Genomic DNA, 16,226 nt, shown 5'->3' with positions numbered 1-16,226 from the left:
CTCGAACTCCTTAGCCCAAGCAATCCTCCCACCTCGGCCTCCCAGAGTGCTAGGATTACAGGCGTGAGCCACCGCGCCCAGCCACGTGGGGACCTCAGGAATGTCGGGTAGGAGGGAGCAGTCTGGGATGCTTGGGGAGGGCAGGGTAGGAGCTGGGACCAGGGAATGCGGGTGTTTCCAGCAGATGCATAGGCCCTGCCCCGTGTGCCTGGAGCCCATGTCTGGGAGCATCTCACAGGCGAGGGAAGCGGGGCACATGCAGGCAGGGACTCCCCCGAAGGGAGCAGGAGGTGTGCCTACGAAGATCCCATGTGCCCCAGAGCTTGAGCGTGACACAAAGAGCCTGGAACCTTCAAATGCAAGACTACAGGAGCCGGTGACAGCTACTACGTGTTCAGGTGTGAAATAGCTAAGACGCAAAGGTGCTGATGGACTCAGAGGACAGGTCTGTCCTGGGAGCTGCCTGAGCGACACACAGGAGGCCAGCCTTGTTCCTTTAAAGTCCAGCCATAGCTCTTGACTGTTTCAAAATTCCACTTAAAAAGCACCATTTGCATCCATGAGGTGCATCAAAAGCACGTGCTCGGAGCTGTGCGTGTCGGTTCCCAGGGTACGCAGGGTACGCGGCAGCCCATGGGAATGACAGAGGTGGATGTGCCTTTCCACCCTGCAGTTTGGGGGCGCACATTATCTTAGGGGTTCGCAAATGTACAGTCCCCAATGTGTGCTGTTTGGCTTAAACCCAGCATTTTACTTTTTAAAAATATGTTTGCCAACATTTTAAAATCAGGAGGGTTTATGTGAAAAACCTCACTTAACCTTGGAAAACTGGACTATCTGGCCCAAATTCCCTCAGAGCCACCACTGGCTGAAGCGACTGCCAACGCTGGGGACACAGACTGGCTTACCCCTGCCAGCCCGAGCCCACTGCACTCCACTGGCCACCACGGATGAGCACGTCCAACTCCTGCCTGGGAGCCAGCTGGAGTCCGGGAAAGGGTCTCGATTGTCACCAGGAGGAGCTGCCGGGGGTGTGGGCACCTGGCTGGATGCGGGGCGGGCTGGCAGGGCCCTGCCTACAGACAGCTTTTAAAGAGAGGCTTGTTCTGTGAGGTTCTCTTGGACGAGAGGGACACTCCAAGGGCCGCTGAGTGTCCCCAGGGTTTTTTCTGTGGTCCAGCCAGGGTCCTCTGAGCACACATTGTGGCCCACAGCAGACAACCAGCCTGTCCCTGAGGCTGGCTGCAGGGGCGGTCCCCAGACATGGGTGGGTGGGGCCGCTGTGGCCGTGGAGGTCTCTGAGGGGCTTTTCACAGCAGTCCCCGGCACCAGCACCACTGAGGACACAGGACAGATGAGTCCTTTGACTGGGGTCTACCTCCCAGTGAGGGGAAGGCCTCCTGGGGTGGCCAAAATGGAGATCTTTTGAAGCAAGACTATTTCTAGCTCCTGCATTTGGAAAGGTCTCTGGTTTCTAAGCCACAGCTTGTAATTGGGCAACGTATGTATTTCAAGTGAGCCTTTAAAGAACACAGCTGTTTTGGGGGTGGGGGAGTGGGGAGTCCTCCTAGGGAGGGCAGGAGTTGGGGGACACTTCCAGGGTGACCAAGGTCTTGTCAGTGGCACGAGGCACTGGGGAGCCTGTTGGCAAAGCTCTGCCCTGCTTTGTGGGGCCATTTCTCATCTCCCGGGGAGTGATACGGTTGTAGACCCTGGTGATGCCACAGCAAGGGGAGGGCGGGAGTGGGGAGAGAAACCCTTCTCTGGCAGTCAAGCGTGTGTGTGGAGGGTCTCTGCCTACAGCCCCCAAATCCGTGCAGAATCAGAGGTCAAGCCAGCCAAGATGATGGCGAAGGCGGGGGTTGGGGGGGGTGGGGTGTGTGCAGCGCATGGTGATTCCAGCGTCCCTAAGGAGTCCCCGACAGAAGGCCCTTCCGGCCAGTGCCTGCACTTCCACCGTCAGCCGTCTGCCTGCGGGTACTGGTGGTGCCTTGTTGCAGGCAGTGGTTTATCCCGTAGGGTGCAGGAGTTCACGGTGTTTGAAAGGGAGAAAGCGTTCGCTGACCTGCATCGGTGGGTGAGGGTGAGGGGTAGGGTCCTTTCCCCCGCATCGGTGGGCTGTGAGCTGCCCGGCAGTGCAGGGTGGTCTCCAGGCAGCGTCTCCATTCCAGCAGCACCTGAGCTGGGACCCTCTGCTCTGCAAGAAGCATCTCCCCCCTTCCTGCCTGGGGTCGGAGCGGCGGCTCTCACACTCCTCCCTGCGTGATCAATTCCTCTGTCTTAAAACTGAAAGTTTTGTGTCCTGGGAACCCCTGTGGCCGCCAGGCAAACCAGGACAGCTGGTCACCCTATTCCATGTCCAGCCTGGCCTTGCTGCTGTGTCCCAGGCCAAGCGTTGTCCCCTTGTGGACGAGGAGGCTGGGCCCAGGGCCTTCTGAAACCCCCCTCTGCTGGCCTCCTCCCTGGCTCCACCGCTCCCAGCTGTTTTCCCCTGCCCAGGGGCAAGCCGGGCTCCTGAGGCAGCCGCCCAGGGCCCCCCCAGCAGGTGCAGCTTCCAGGCCTGCAGGCCCCGCCCTCTGCACTGGGGGAGGGGTGGTTCTGCCACCATCCTTGGCAGGGATTCTGCCTGTGGCTCCCACCTGGGACCAGGCCAAAGGCCAGCTTTCCCCCCACCCCAACCCAGGGACAGCACTGTCTTCTTCCAGGATGGCTCCCAGCTGGCCTGCTGTGCGGCCTGTAGCAATGCAGAGACCCACCAGGCCCTCCTCACTCCCTGGGCTGCAGGCACTGACTCAACAGCCTGAGAAATGGGCTGGGAAGGTGGCTTTGCAGGGCCCAAGTGGGGACAGATACGAGGGCTGTGAGGAGCGGAGGTCCCCAGGTACCGCATGTCCACCACAGCCTGGCCTGTGTGTGCCCCAGAAGCCCCCCTCTCCCAGTTTAGCCGACGGGGCACCCCGCCCCTGCAGTGGAGCAGGAGGCGGAAGTCGGGCCCCTCAAATCGAGCAGGTTCAGCCTCTGGGTGGGGGCCAGAGAGCCTGGGCCTCACTGTGTCTGGGCCACCCTGGGCCTGTCACCTCTCCACTCCGGCCCACAGACTGAGCCTGGGGTGGTGGCCATAGCAGGGCCAGCAAGTCCCACCTGCCCACATAGAGGGCACCTGGCCTGTCCACTCATCCACAGTTAAAAAAGTGGAAGATTTTACTTTGGGCAAAAGTTTCCAAAAATATTCATCTTCGATTTAGGGGTAGGGGCTGGGGCTGGGCAGACAGCTGGGACTGGTAAGTCACACAGGGCAGGAGGGGCTTGGCCTCATTTGGACAAAGTCCTTGGTGAAAGAAAAGAGCAGTCAGGCAGAGGCAGGGGCGGGTGTGGTGAGGAGCTGAGCAGGGGCTGTGGGGCCACAGGAACGGGGCAGGCGTCCCCAGACTCTGAGGGCCACCAAGCCTAGAGGCCCTGTCCTCCCCAGAGCAGCCAGAGGGGAGCGAGTGGGCCCCCCTGCAGCTCACTCCTGGCAGCTCTCCCCACCCCACCTGACCCATCCCAGGGATCTAGTGCACGCGGGGCGGGGTTGGGGGTCGTGCTGCAAGCCTGTGCAAAGGGGACAGTTTTAGTCTATGTGAAACGGGACAGGACTGCCACTAGGACAAAAAGGCCAAAACTGGAGCACTGGGGGCAAGAAGGGAAGAGGAAGCGAGACTGAGAGAGGAAGGGGAGGAAGTTGAGCCGGAGGTTCAGCAGCCCAGGAGGTGGGCCTGGGGAGCCCTGTGCTCTCTGTCCCACGGCTGGTCACTGGGTTGCCACAGCACGATGCGTGACCTCACGGTTTGCTCTTTTCCCACCAAACCTGTGGGCAGCGAGCTCAGAAAGCGGAAAGACTCCAAACAGGCTCGCAGTGGGCCAGCCCGGGCTGCACACAGCCGTGCTGGGGCACCCAGGGCATCGTGCCAGGCTCCTCGCAGATTAGCCAAGTAAATCCGAACAATCAGATTTCGTTAACTATCCAATGTGTAACAGTAATTACTGGTAGAAATTACATGAAATAAAAAAGGATGCATGTAGTAAAATTTGTGTCCCAGGGGAAAATTGGTCTTCGTAGAAATAACGGCCCCCAGATGAAATGCACGGTGGCAGGAGCTGCAATTGGAACAGATTCTGATGCAATCGTTTCAGCAGATAAAAAGGAAAGTGTTTTTAAAACCACTTTGTGTTGTATTAAAAATTGGTCAAGGAATTAACTTGGCTTGGTGGAAAATTCACTGTAAAACCCTGTGTTCTCCATGAAAATGCAGAAAAAGAGGCCTGTGTTGTTAGTATTTATACAGACAGAGTGAAAACAGCCACTGGGTCAACATGGGGTGTCTCTTATGCACACCCCTCCCCTATGCCCAGGGCCCCCACCCTGTCCTGGGCCAGGCCAGACACCCAGGTCTCAGCCAGGAGCATGGAGGTGACCTGGCGGTGGGAGCACGCGGTGGCAGCTCATGGGTTGGCGGGCCTCTCGGGGGGCTGTCTGCAGGCTCGGGATTCGAGGCGCAGAGGTCTCGAGGGCCTGGTGGGCCCTGGGGCTTGCTGGGGGTCCCTCGGGTGTGGGACCAGCGGTGGCAGCAGCGGCAGCGGCGGCAGGGAAGGCCGAGTTGGCATCGTCGGGTGAGAGCCCAAGACGTCTGAGTAGGTGCTGGTGCGGGGGCACACGGCTGGAGGCAGGAGAGACCCCAGATGTGTCTCAAGAGCACCCTGGGAGATGCTGGCCTGCTGGGGCCCCCCACCAAGGAGGGGAGAAGCCCTGGCCTGGAAGTGCTTTATGTGCACAGTGGGTGGGCACCACACCTCACCTGGTCCCCGGCACCCTAAACTTCCAGGGGGGTAACCCAAGATAAATCACACCAGAAATGGGTGCCATAGTGGAGCAGAGCACCCAGGAGAGAACACGGGGCTTAGAGTCCGGGGCCCTGGGCTCAGGTCCCAGCTCACCCACTTTGTGACCTTGGGCCTCAGCTCCCTTCTCTTTGAATGGGTTAATAGCACCCACCTCCCAGGCAGGATCGGTGAGGTTAGGGGGAAAGTGCTCTGCACCCTGTGAAGTGCCCCAGTGCCTGGCACACGGCGGTACCAACTGGAGGAGTGCACGCGCTCAGGGCTTTCCCGTTGGCTCCCAACCACCGCTCCGTCCCACCCCAGCGTCTGGGTGGACACCTGGGAACAGATGCCTGTCCTGGGTCCTGGGGCCAGGAAGTTCCCCTGAAGGGCGAACCAGCAGCCCTGACAGCTGGGTGAGGCCCCAGAGCTCCACCTCCCTGGCCGGGCCGTCAGGTGATGCGGCCAAGGCAGGTAAGAGGTGGGTGAGGTAGGGGTGGGGGCCATGGGGAGGGACCAGTGACCCTGCCAGGATCCCAGCTGGGCCAGGGCTGGGGGTCCGGTACTCACGGGGGTAGATGGCACCAAACAAGGCACTGGAGCCCCCATGGTCATACGGGCTTCGAGATGGGGGACACGGGACCTTCACAGCTTCGCAGACAGAAAAGGGGAGAGATAGGAGGGGGTTGGGGCTCTTCCAGAGTTCCGTGCCCCCTGGAGCCCCCGTGGCAGGCCAGACATTCCACTGTGGGAGACCAGCCCTGTTTCCCAGGCCCACCCGCCCCTGCACACTCAGCCTTGCCCACTCCCTCATGAAAGAATGTTGCTCCCTCCTCGCCTCCTTGAGTCTAGGCTAAGGGCATAAAAGAAGGTTTTTTCTTTTTTTTTTGAGACAGGGTCTCACTCTGTCACCCAGGCCAGAGTGCAATGGCATGATCACGGCTCACCGCAGCCTCGAACTCCTAGCCTCAAGCGATCCTCCCTCCTCAGGCTCCCAAAAGTGCTGACGCTACAGGTGTGAGCTGCCGCACCTGGTGCAAAGAAGGCTTTTTGAATGTAACTCAGGCCCGGGCGGCAAGCGATGCTATTTTAGCATGTGAGACGCGGGGAAACGCTCACAAGATTCTCAGTGGCTGGATGTCTGGCAGTTAAATTTCCAGATGCCCCTCCCCCACGTCCTGTCCTTCACCTAATTTTTTTTTTCTTGCATTATTTGAGGTAAAACTCATGTAGCATAAAACTAACCACTTTAAAGTGTACAATTCAGAGGCATTTAGTACATTCAGTGTTGTACGACCCACCTCTATCTAGTTCCAGAACATTTCCATTACCCCAGAAGGAGCCCCCGTCCCATTTTGCAGTCGTGCTCAGTGACACCTCCTCCCCAGTCCTGTCTGGGCTGAGCCTTCCTCCCCTGGAGGCCTCTCCGAAAGCCCAGCCTGCTGACCGCCAGCCCGGCAGGTCCGCCCTCCCGCAGGCACCGCTCACTGGGGGTCAGGTGTTCATCTGTGCCTAACGACAGCTCCGGAATCCGGAGGCCAGAGGCTGCCCACAGGGCTCTCAGGGGCCCGGGGGCTGGCAAAGGGCTGCGTGCACAGGAGGAACGAGGAGGAGAGGACAGGTGGGATGAACCGATGCATGAACATGGGACCAGGAGGGAGCTGGGCGGGGCTCACCCTGGCTGCTTTTAGGGTTAGATAGCAAGTCTGTTTCGAATTAGAACTTTCTTTTAGGTAAATAAATGAGCAACAGGAGCAAACTGTTCAAGATCTGGCCACAGGTTTCCAACTGATTTCTAATACAGATGGTCCCCGATTTACGATGGTTTGACTTTGATTTTTTGCCTCTACGATGGGATGGTGCAAAATCATCCCAATTTCAACATCATGTATGGTATTCAATAAATTACATAAGACATTCAACACTTTATTATAAAATAGGCTTCGTGTTAGATGATTTTGCCCAATTAGAGGCTCAAGTATGTGTTCGGAGCACATTTAAGGTAGGCGAGGCTAAGCCATGATGTTCGGTAGGTGAGCGGTAGGTATTAAATGCATTTTGACTTAGGATATTTTTAATTTACAGCAGGTCTGTCGGGACGTAACCCCATCGTAAATTGAGGAGCACCTGTACTAGTTAGGCCTTGTCATCCCAGCAAGATAGAGCAGCTGAGACCTTCACGATTCAAGTCCTGGTTCACTGTGTGGGTCTCGGGAATGAATGAGCCATCGGGGAGAAGCCCCTCCCTCTGGGGGTGACATCCTGGGGCCAGGCGTGTGAGGTGGTGGCCGTCATCTGTGCTGGCCCCTCCACCAAGCGTGCCCCCCCAGCAAGCACCCTCACCCGCTCATTTGTGAAACACTTCTCCAGGTTGCTGCAGGGAGCAAGCTGGTGGGGCAGGGCCTGGCCCAGAGTCGGAGCTCATTAAATATTAGCCACTGTTGTTACTCTGCTCGGTGATCCCTGCAGCCCGGCCCAGCCCCTCCCACCACTGACTTCCTGGAAACGGGTAGGGGCCTGCAGTGGGGTCAAATGGTGGTCCCCAAAAAGATCTGTTCCCGGAACCTGTGAATATGACCTTATTGGGAGAAGGGGTCTGTGCAGGTGTAATTAAGTTAAGGATCTTGAGATGAGATAATCCTGGGTTAGATTGGGCCCTAAATCCAAAGATAAATGTCCTTATAAGAGGAGAGGAGGCCAGGTGAGGTAGCGCACGCCTGTAATCCTGGCACTCTGGGAGGCTGAGGCGGGAGGGTTGCTTGAGCCCAGGAGTTTGAGACCAGCCTGAGCAAGAGGGAGACTCCGTCTCTACAAAAAGTAAAAAAAAATGTAGTAGGGCATGGTGGGCTATAGTCCCAGCTACTTGGGAGGCTGAGGCAGGAGGATCACTTAAGCCCAGGAATTGGGGGCTGCAGTGAGCTATGGTGACACACACCACTGCACTCCAGCCTGGGCAACAGAGCGAGACCCCATGTCAAAAAGAAAAAGAAAAAAGAAGAGAGGAGAGGACAGGTGTAGGTGGTGGCCATGTGCTGACGGAGGCAGGGAGTGATGGGGCTGGGGCCACAAGCCAAGGAGCACCACCAGCTGGCAGAAGCTGGAAGAGAAATGAACGATCCTCCCTGGGAGCCCTGCTGACACCTTGACTTGGGACTTCCAGCCCCTAGAACTGTGAGACAATAAACTTCTGCTGTTTATTTTTTATTTTTTTTTTTGAGACAGAATCTCACTCTGTTGCCCGGGCTAGAGTGAGTGCCGTGGCGTCAGCCTAGCTCACAGCAACCTCAAACTCCTGGGCTCAAGCGATCCTCCTGCCTCAGCCTCCCGAGTAGCTGGGACTACAGGCTTGCATCACCATGCCCGGCTAACTTTTCTATATATTTTTAGTTGTCCGGTTAATTTCTTTCTATTTTTAGTAGAGACGGGGTCTCGCTCTTGCTCAGGCTGGTCTCGAACTCCTGAGCTCAAACAATCCTCCCACCTCGGCCTCCCAGAGTGCTAGGATTACAGGCGTGAGCCACCGCGCCCAGTCCAGGCCACTGTTAATCAGTTTGCGACAGCCCATCCTCATCCTGGCCTGCTGGTGATTCGCTTACAGTCGGCCTCCCCCATTGGCCTCCCCCATCACGTGGGGACCATGGGGATGGCCCATCTCTTTTGCTCCCTACTGTCTCCTGGTGCCTGGTGTGGCACCCGGCACACAGTGGGGACCCCATTTTGGGGAATGATTGTGTAAGGGCCCCCCCCCCCGTCAGGGCCAGCACCCCCTGGCCTGGCCCAGCAGGACCAGGACCCTGGGAAGGGTGCCCAGAGAGCCCAGCACCGCTCACCTGCCATCTCCTTGTCCACAGTGGCGGAGGGCTGAGCCGCATTCTGGCTGTTCATTCGGCCTTTGTACAGGATCCCGTCCACTCCCAGGATGTCCACCTCGGCCTGTTGGACGGCCCAGGGCCTGGGTGAGGCAGCCCCTTCCCACTCCACCCCTCTCTAGTGCACACAGAGACCAGAAGACAGACCACAGCCTCCCCCGGGGGCGCCCACGCTCTTGGCCCGGTCCCACACCTGGGTCTGGGGTGCCCCGAAGTCCACCTCCATGAAGGAGGCCCCGGCCAGACTCACAGTGTCATAATCCATCAGTTCAGGGTCCCCGTAGGGGTAGAGTGTTGACAGGTTGCGTGACTTGTGCTTGAGGTTGGCATTGTTTCGGGGGCCATCACCCCAGTTCTGCTGGCGGGAGTCGGGGTTCTCCTGGATTCTAAGGTCCCGGAGCTGCAGCTGCTGCTGTTCCCTGGGGCAGGGCAGTAGGTGAGCACCCACCTGGACCCACCCCCCACCGCCCTCCCGGAGGAGCCTAAGGATGGGTTCCCAGGAGAGACTGGCATTTCTTCCGGCTTGAGTCTCGGTGGCACGGCCGGGCGGGCCTGGGGCCTGGCGGTGGACGCAGACACATGGTGGGGCAGAGGGGTAAAATCGAGGCTGCGTTTGTTTCCCCAGACCCGGCCACACCCAGTGGTGTTCCAGGCACACGCGCCCGGCTCTTGATCTCAAGGAGTCAGGTGAGGGACGGTGGGGGGTCAGCACGGCCATCATGATAACTGTTCATCTGTTCTTCCCCATGTGGCCAGATGTCCCCACAGAGGGGCTGCGCCCTGGAAGGACCCGTGGAGCCATGGGACGTCGGGAGGTTGAGGGGTGTGGCACTGGGACCCAGGGAGCCAGCTGGGTCCAGTAGAAACCCGAGGGTTTGGACGCCAGCTCTGCTATGTACTAGCGGTGACCTTGGGAGTGTCATTTAAGTTCCCTGAACCTCAGTTTCTTCAACTGTGAAATGGGATGGTAGTGGAACACGCCGCAGCGGGGAGTGGTGAGGACACGACAGGGCCAGGGAAGCCAGGGTGCCTGGCACGGTGCCTGCAGCCCAGCTCGTGCCCTGAGGGACCTCGTTGCCTTTTCCTCCGCCGCAGACGGACACGTTAGGCCTGGCTGGCGGGGGCTGGGAGGTCTCAGTGAGAAATCCTCCTGCTGAAGCTCTTGGCCCACAGAGGTGCCCAGGAAAGATGTCGGTTTCCTCGTCCGAGGTCACCTCATGCGCCTGCCTGCCCCCCAGCCACCTCCCGGACGGCGCCCCTGTGGGTGGCTGGCAATGCCCTGGGACAGCCTCTGGCTCCTGGACCGCAGGATGTGTCTCTGCAGGAACAGGTCCCCAGGTCCTGCCTGCTCACCTCATCTGTTGCCGCTGCAGGTACTCGTAGGTGTTGGCGCTGGCGGGGCGCAGCCTCGACAGCAGGTGGGCTTTGCGGATGGTGATCAGCTGTCTGTTGGGGGCAAGAGTGGGGCAAGGGCTGTGGGGGGCACAGTGGCCAGCGGAGGGCTCCGGCTCACACCCCCTCCAGGAAGCCCACCCCGCAGGCGGGAGGAGGTACAGACCTGGTCACCCACCCTCGCGTGCCAGAATCATCCACTGCACGCTCTGGGGAGCCCTGAATAACCATCATGAGACACAAAAAACAATTGTTCTGATTATAAAAGTAAGAACCAGAATAAATAAATCCTAGAAACAGGACACACATCAGTGGTCACCGAAGGCAGGGAGGATGGAGAGAAACTGCTTAATGGGCCTGGGGTTTCCTTTTGGGGGATGACACGCTCTCGTGCTGGGTACAGGTGGTGGCTGTGCAACATGTGAAGGTAGTAAATGCCGCTGAACTGTTCACTTTAGAGTGGTTAATTTTGTGTTGTGTGCATTTTGCCTCCATAAAGAAATAAAAACAGTAAAACATCGCAGCCTTATTGGGGGGCTGGAATCCTTCTATATCTTGATCGGAGCAGTGGTTGTGCAGGTGTTTACAGGTGTAAAAATTCATCAAACTGCAAAATAGACATTTATGTACCTTATTTTATGTATGTTAAGCCACAGTGACATTTTTCAGTAGTGCATATTGACTGTCAGCATTTTAAAAAGTACAGAAAAGCACAAAAAGCAAAGGCCTGAAGCTATGTGACAAAGGTTTTGGTATGTGTCTTTCCAACGTCTATCCCTGTTTATGTAATTTTTTAAACAAAAATTGGATCATAACACACATACTACTTGATAGTCTCATTTAATTTATTGCAAATATTCTTCCAGCTCATTAAATATTCTTCCACAACTGCTATGCCTAATACAGTAGCCACTGGCCACATGTGGCTATTTCGATTTACAGTTAAATCAACTAAATTTTTAAATAAGATTTAAAATTTGGTTTCTCACTCGAATTAGCCATATTTCAAGTGCTCAACAGCCACAGGTGGCCGGTGGCCCCTGCCCTATTGGACAGGGTTCTTCTAAGACACGGTTTATATTGGCCGATGTCACTGCATCTTAACTCATTTACCACTTCAGGCTGTTTCCAGTTCTTTTACTATCATTAATAATGCTGCAGCTAGATATCTGTGGTTTGAAAGAAAAATTCTGGTTGACGCTCCAAAGTCCCGCCATGAAGATGAATTGGCTTGGGGAGGTGACAGGCTTCGTGGGCCATCAGGGCTAAACCCCGGGAAGGCCCGCAAGGTCCTGGTGTCAGAGCAGATTACTGTCTGGCAGTTCCTCAAAAAGTTAACCATGGAGCTACCACGTGGCCCAGCACTTCCACTCCTAGGCTTATCCCCAAGGGAACTGAAAACAGGCAAACACATGCACGCACGCAAATACCATAGCAGCGCTAATCACGACGGCTAAAAGGTGAATGCGGCCCGGCTGTCTGTGAACTGGCGAATGGATAAACTAAATGTGGTCTATCCACACAATGGGGTGCAACTCAGCCATGAGAAGGGACGAAACACTGACACCTGCTACAGCACAGATGCCCCTGGAGGACGTTGTGCTCAGTGGAAGAAGCCAGACACGAAAGGTCACATGTTGTATGCTTCTCCTTAGATGAACCATCCAGAATATGCAAATCCATAGAGACAGGAGGTCAGTCCGTGGTTGCCAGGGGCTGAGCGGGGGTGGCTGCGGGGAGTGACTGCTGAAGAATCTGCAGTTCCCTTTTGCGGGGATTAGCTAGACTTTTGGAATTAGATAGAGGCAAAAGTTGCACAGCAATGTGAATGTACTAAACACCACTGAATTGCTCACTTTATTTTACTTTTTTAAGAGGCAGCGTCTTTCTCACTGTCACTCATCCAGGCTGGAGTGCAGCGGCGCAATCACAGCTCACTGCAGCCTCGAATTCCTGGGCTGCAGTGATCCTCCTGCCTCAGCCTCCTCGGTAGCTGGGACTACAGGTGTTGCCACCACGCCTGGCAGAACTGTCCACTGTAAAATGGTTTATTTTATGTTATGTGAATCTCACCTCAATACATTTCTAAAAAGTATTAGACCTCTATCAAAATAAGTGCAAGGAAGTACAACAAAGTTGTGCTTTCCCTGCAGTGGTTCCTTCCACCCTCTTTTGTTGCTGTTGCTGTTGTTGGTGGTGGTGGTGGTGGAAGCACTGACACAGGCCCTGGCACGCAGCACTAGCACTAGATAAGGCTGACGAAGGACAGCACGACGCCCTCCCTCCCGGGGAATCCCGCAGAGGCCAGAGCGGAAACATAATTCGTCTGTAGATGACGTACATAGATGTGTATATACTCAAGGGCTGGAAGACAAGTGGATGTGGCTGCGGATGTACTTGGAGGCTGAAGAATGGTGCACATGGATGCATACACATGTGGTGTACACAGAACGGTGCAGATGCACGTGTACACACGTGGCATATACAGGCCAGTGCACATGCACGTGTACACACGTGGCATATACAGAATGGTGCACATTGATACATACATATGTGACACCCACAGAACAGCCCCCACCCGCCCTGCGTCTGTATGCCCAGGTATGCGGACCCCGGGCACCGGCGGCGGCGCCCCCTGGCGTTGTACTCACGGGCTGGTCATCATCTCCACCTGCCGGTCACAGGAAATGCACTTCACCCGCTCTAAGAGCTTCCTGCAAGACACAGTCGGTGGTCAGGCGGCTCCACCCCACCCTGCCCTCGGTCGGGAGTCCCACGTAGCCCCCAGGACGCCCCTCCTGTGTCCCAGGGCTCGAGGCCGCACACTCACTTCCTGAAGCCAGCAGCACTGTCAGGGTCGAATCGGAAGGCCTCAACCAGCAGCCTCTGGAGAACTTTCCAGATCTCTTGCGTTTCTTTCTTCAGAGAGTCCAGATCACTGTGGACTAGCTGCCAGCAGCCAAAAGGGAGAAAAGAAAGTCTAGTCAATTGATTCACACCCTGCCTCCTTCCAGAAAAGGATTTGCAACAACCTGCAAAGTTACACAGAGTATAAGAAGAATAAACAAAAATAGTGAAGTAGTCTAGGAAGGGGAAGATGATACCGCTTGGGTTAAGGTTCACACCCCTACTAGATGCTATTGTTGGAGGGGAGCTGCAAAGTGAGTTTCCCAGCAGCCAAGGCAAAAAAAAAACAAAACCCACCATCAACTGCTTCCTACAAAAGATCAAATCAAACCTACTGCCCAACTGCAGGCTTGGGGGCCCGAGGACATTTATTTCTCCACATGGTCCCCATGCACCTGACATTCACGTTCAACACATATTTATTGAGGGTCTGTATGTGAAGCGGACAAGTCAATGGTTTTTAGTATTTAATATATGCACAGAGTTGTGCAACCATCACAATCACTTTCAGAACAATTGCATCACTCCCAAAAGAAACCCCATGCCCGTTACAAGTCATCCCCATTTCCTCCCAACCCCCCAGCCCCTGGCAACTACTAACTCTTTTCTGTCTCGACGGATTTCCCTATTCTGAACATTTAATATGGATGAAATCATATGATATGTGGCCTTTTGGGGTCTGGCCTCATTCACTTAGCATAATATTGTCAAGGTTCATCCCTGTTGTGGCATGAATCAGTGTTTCACTCGTGCTACCTATTATGGAAGATTATGACCAAATAATATTCCATCGTATGGACAGACCACATTCTACTAATTCATCTGTTGACGGACACTTGGGTCGTTTCCACCTTCTGACTATTATGAATAACACTGCTATGAACATTTGTGTACAAGTTTTTGTGTCGACATATGTTTTCACTTTTCTTGGGTATAGGGCACGAAGCTCGGATTCATGCTACAACGTGGATGAATTTCAAAGACATTATGCTCAGTGAAAGAAACCAGACACAAACGTTCACACAGTGTGTGACTGATTCCATTTAAGAAATGTCCAGACCAGGCAAGTCCATGGAGACAGAAAGTAGACTAGTGGTTGCCAGTGGTTGGGAAGGAGGGGAGGGGAGAGACGGCTTAATGGGTCCAGAATTTTTGAGGGTGATGAAAACATCTTAGAACTAGGTGGAGGTGGTGGCTGCACACATTGTGAATGTGCTAAATGCCACTGAATTGTTCACTTTAAAATGGTTGATGATTAATTTTATGTTGAGTGAATTTTACAGTTAGAAATACAGAAAGAAAAGAAAATCAATGAGTATAGGATTTCTTAAAACAATTTAAAAACCGTTTTATTAAGAAACATTTCAAATGCATAGAGAAATAGAAAGATTAGAATAATTAACCTCCATATATCTACCAACTAGATTTAATAATAATTGTCATGTTGTTACATTTGCCTTATGTTTTTGATGGAATTTTTTTTAAGTTACAGAAATTATGATATTTCACTCATAAATATTTGAGTAATTATTTCTAAAAGATGAGGACTTTTTTTATATAACCACAATACCATTATCACGTCTAATATGATTAACAATAATATCTGACTTGGAGCTGATTCCCAGCCTGTTTTTAGAGTTGGCTCCATTGAAGCAGTAAAATTTCTCCAGGTGTTGCATTTGGTTACTTTATCTCCTGAGACTTTCAATCTAAAATAATCTCTCTGTTCTCAATCCCCCATCCCCACCATTGAATTACTAAAGAGAAACACGTCAGTGTTTGTAGAATGTTATCCACTTGTAATTTTGCATTGATTGTGTAATTCCTCCAAATAAACGTGTCCCCATGAAGACCGTATCCCATATCCCTTTGGCCCATTGCTCTGTCCGTAGTGACCAGCACTATAGGCACCCCTTGCATAGCTGATGAATGAATGGGTCCCCATTATACAGATGAGAAAACTGAGCCTCAGAGAGGTCATACAGCTACTGCTCATGGTGGAGCTGGGAGTCAAACCCAGAGCTGCTTGATTCTAAACCCAATCTCTTTGGGCCGTACCAGCCACCCCAGTTGCAAGAACCACAGAGCACTGTATTTGTTGGTCTCTCTGTTTGACTGCACAAATCAAGGCAGGGGCTGTGACTCCTCATGGACATTTCCCCAGGGTCTGGAGCATCCAGGGTGGTCAGTGAATGAAGAAGGAATAAATGAATGACTGGCTTGGTCCCCCCACAGCCTCCCTCCTCAATGCCACCCGTTCCAGCCAGGAGGGTCCTGGTGTAGCCTCTGAGATGGCCCCCAGCTGTACCTCCTGGTATTCACACCGTTGAGCCGTCCCCTCCCGTGTAACCAGAAGGATATTACAGAGACGATGGAGAGTCACTCTGTGACTAAGTCATAAAAGACACTGCAGCTTCCTTCTTGCTGCTTTGGATCACTTGCTCTGGGGGACCTCGGCCGCCATGTCCTGAGGCCACGCAAGCAGTCCTGAGGAGGAGTCTGTGTGATGAGGAACTGGGAGTCTTGCCAATGGCCACATGAGGGTGCCATATATATATATATATTTTAATTTTATTTATTTATTTTTATATTTTAGGTATAGGGTCTCGCTCTGTCCCCCAGGCTGGAATGCAGCAGCACGATCATAGCTCCCTGTAACCTCACGCGATCCTCCTGCCTTGGCCTCTCAAAGCACTGGGGTTACAGGCGTTGAGCCACCACACCCAGCCAAGGGCACCACCTTTGAAGCAGCTCACTTAGCCCCTGTCAATTCTTCAGAGGATACCAGTCTTGGATGACATCTTGACTGTGACCTTGGGGAGAGACCCTGAGCCACCGAGCTAAGATGCTGGGTGGCTCCCGTATTCTTGCTCCTCGGCAGTTGAGAACATTTGTTGTTTGAAGCTGTAGGTTCTGGGATAATTTGTTACGCAGCAAGTGATAACTAACGCAGGGCACTCACCCTGGTGCTCACGTCCTTCCTGAGCTGCTCCACAGTCTTCTTCCAGTCATACTCGTGGGCCGAGACCTTGAAGAGCATGCCCTGAATCATGTCGTTCAGCTCCATGGCCGTGGTCTCCAGATCGGCCCGGTTCGCCTTGCTCGCCAGGGCGCTCCTGTCGGCTTTCTGGGGACACAGGGGGCCCAGGGAGGGGCAGCTGCTGGGATGGAGTGGGGGGCACTGGAGACATCACACCCCTT

General features: G+C 54.4%; 1 protein-coding gene across 4 annotated transcripts in view; it reads right to left on the bottom strand.

Annotated features, from left to right (window-relative positions):
* Positions 1 to 4,020: 4,020 nt before the first annotated feature.
* Positions 4,021 to 16,226, bottom strand: part of C2H16orf96 (chromosome 2 C16orf96 homolog) — a 31,910-nt gene continuing 19,704 nt past the window's right edge. For 3 of the 4 annotated variants that reach the window (XM_045542475.1, XM_045542476.1, XM_045542478.1), the window contains 8 exons: positions 15,988 to 16,152; positions 12,949 to 13,067; positions 12,770 to 12,832; positions 10,080 to 10,172; positions 8,977 to 9,145; positions 8,688 to 8,790; positions 5,428 to 5,508; positions 4,021 to 4,697 (listed from right to left, as the gene is read on the bottom strand). In XM_045542475.1, the coding sequence (XP_045398431.1) occupies positions 4,483 to 4,697; positions 5,428 to 5,508; positions 8,688 to 8,790; positions 8,977 to 9,145; positions 10,080 to 10,172; positions 12,770 to 12,832; positions 12,949 to 13,067; positions 15,988 to 16,152 (1,008 nt within the window). In that variant the 3' untranslated portion in view covers positions 4,021 to 4,482. The remainder of the gene's footprint in view (positions 4,698 to 5,427; positions 5,509 to 8,687; positions 8,791 to 8,976; positions 9,146 to 10,079; positions 10,173 to 12,769; positions 12,833 to 12,948; positions 13,068 to 15,987; positions 16,153 to 16,226) is intronic. The other variant, XM_045542477.1, reaches the window with a different exon arrangement.

The sequence above is a fragment of the Lemur catta genome, chromosome 2, assembly GCF_020740605.2.
Source record: "Lemur catta isolate mLemCat1 chromosome 2, mLemCat1.pri, whole genome shotgun sequence".
Classification (NCBI taxonomy): domain Eukaryota; kingdom Metazoa; phylum Chordata; class Mammalia; order Primates; family Lemuridae; genus Lemur; species Lemur catta.
The sequence above is the reverse complement of the archived record's forward strand: the minus strand, read 5'-3'. Positions and strand labels throughout refer to the sequence as shown.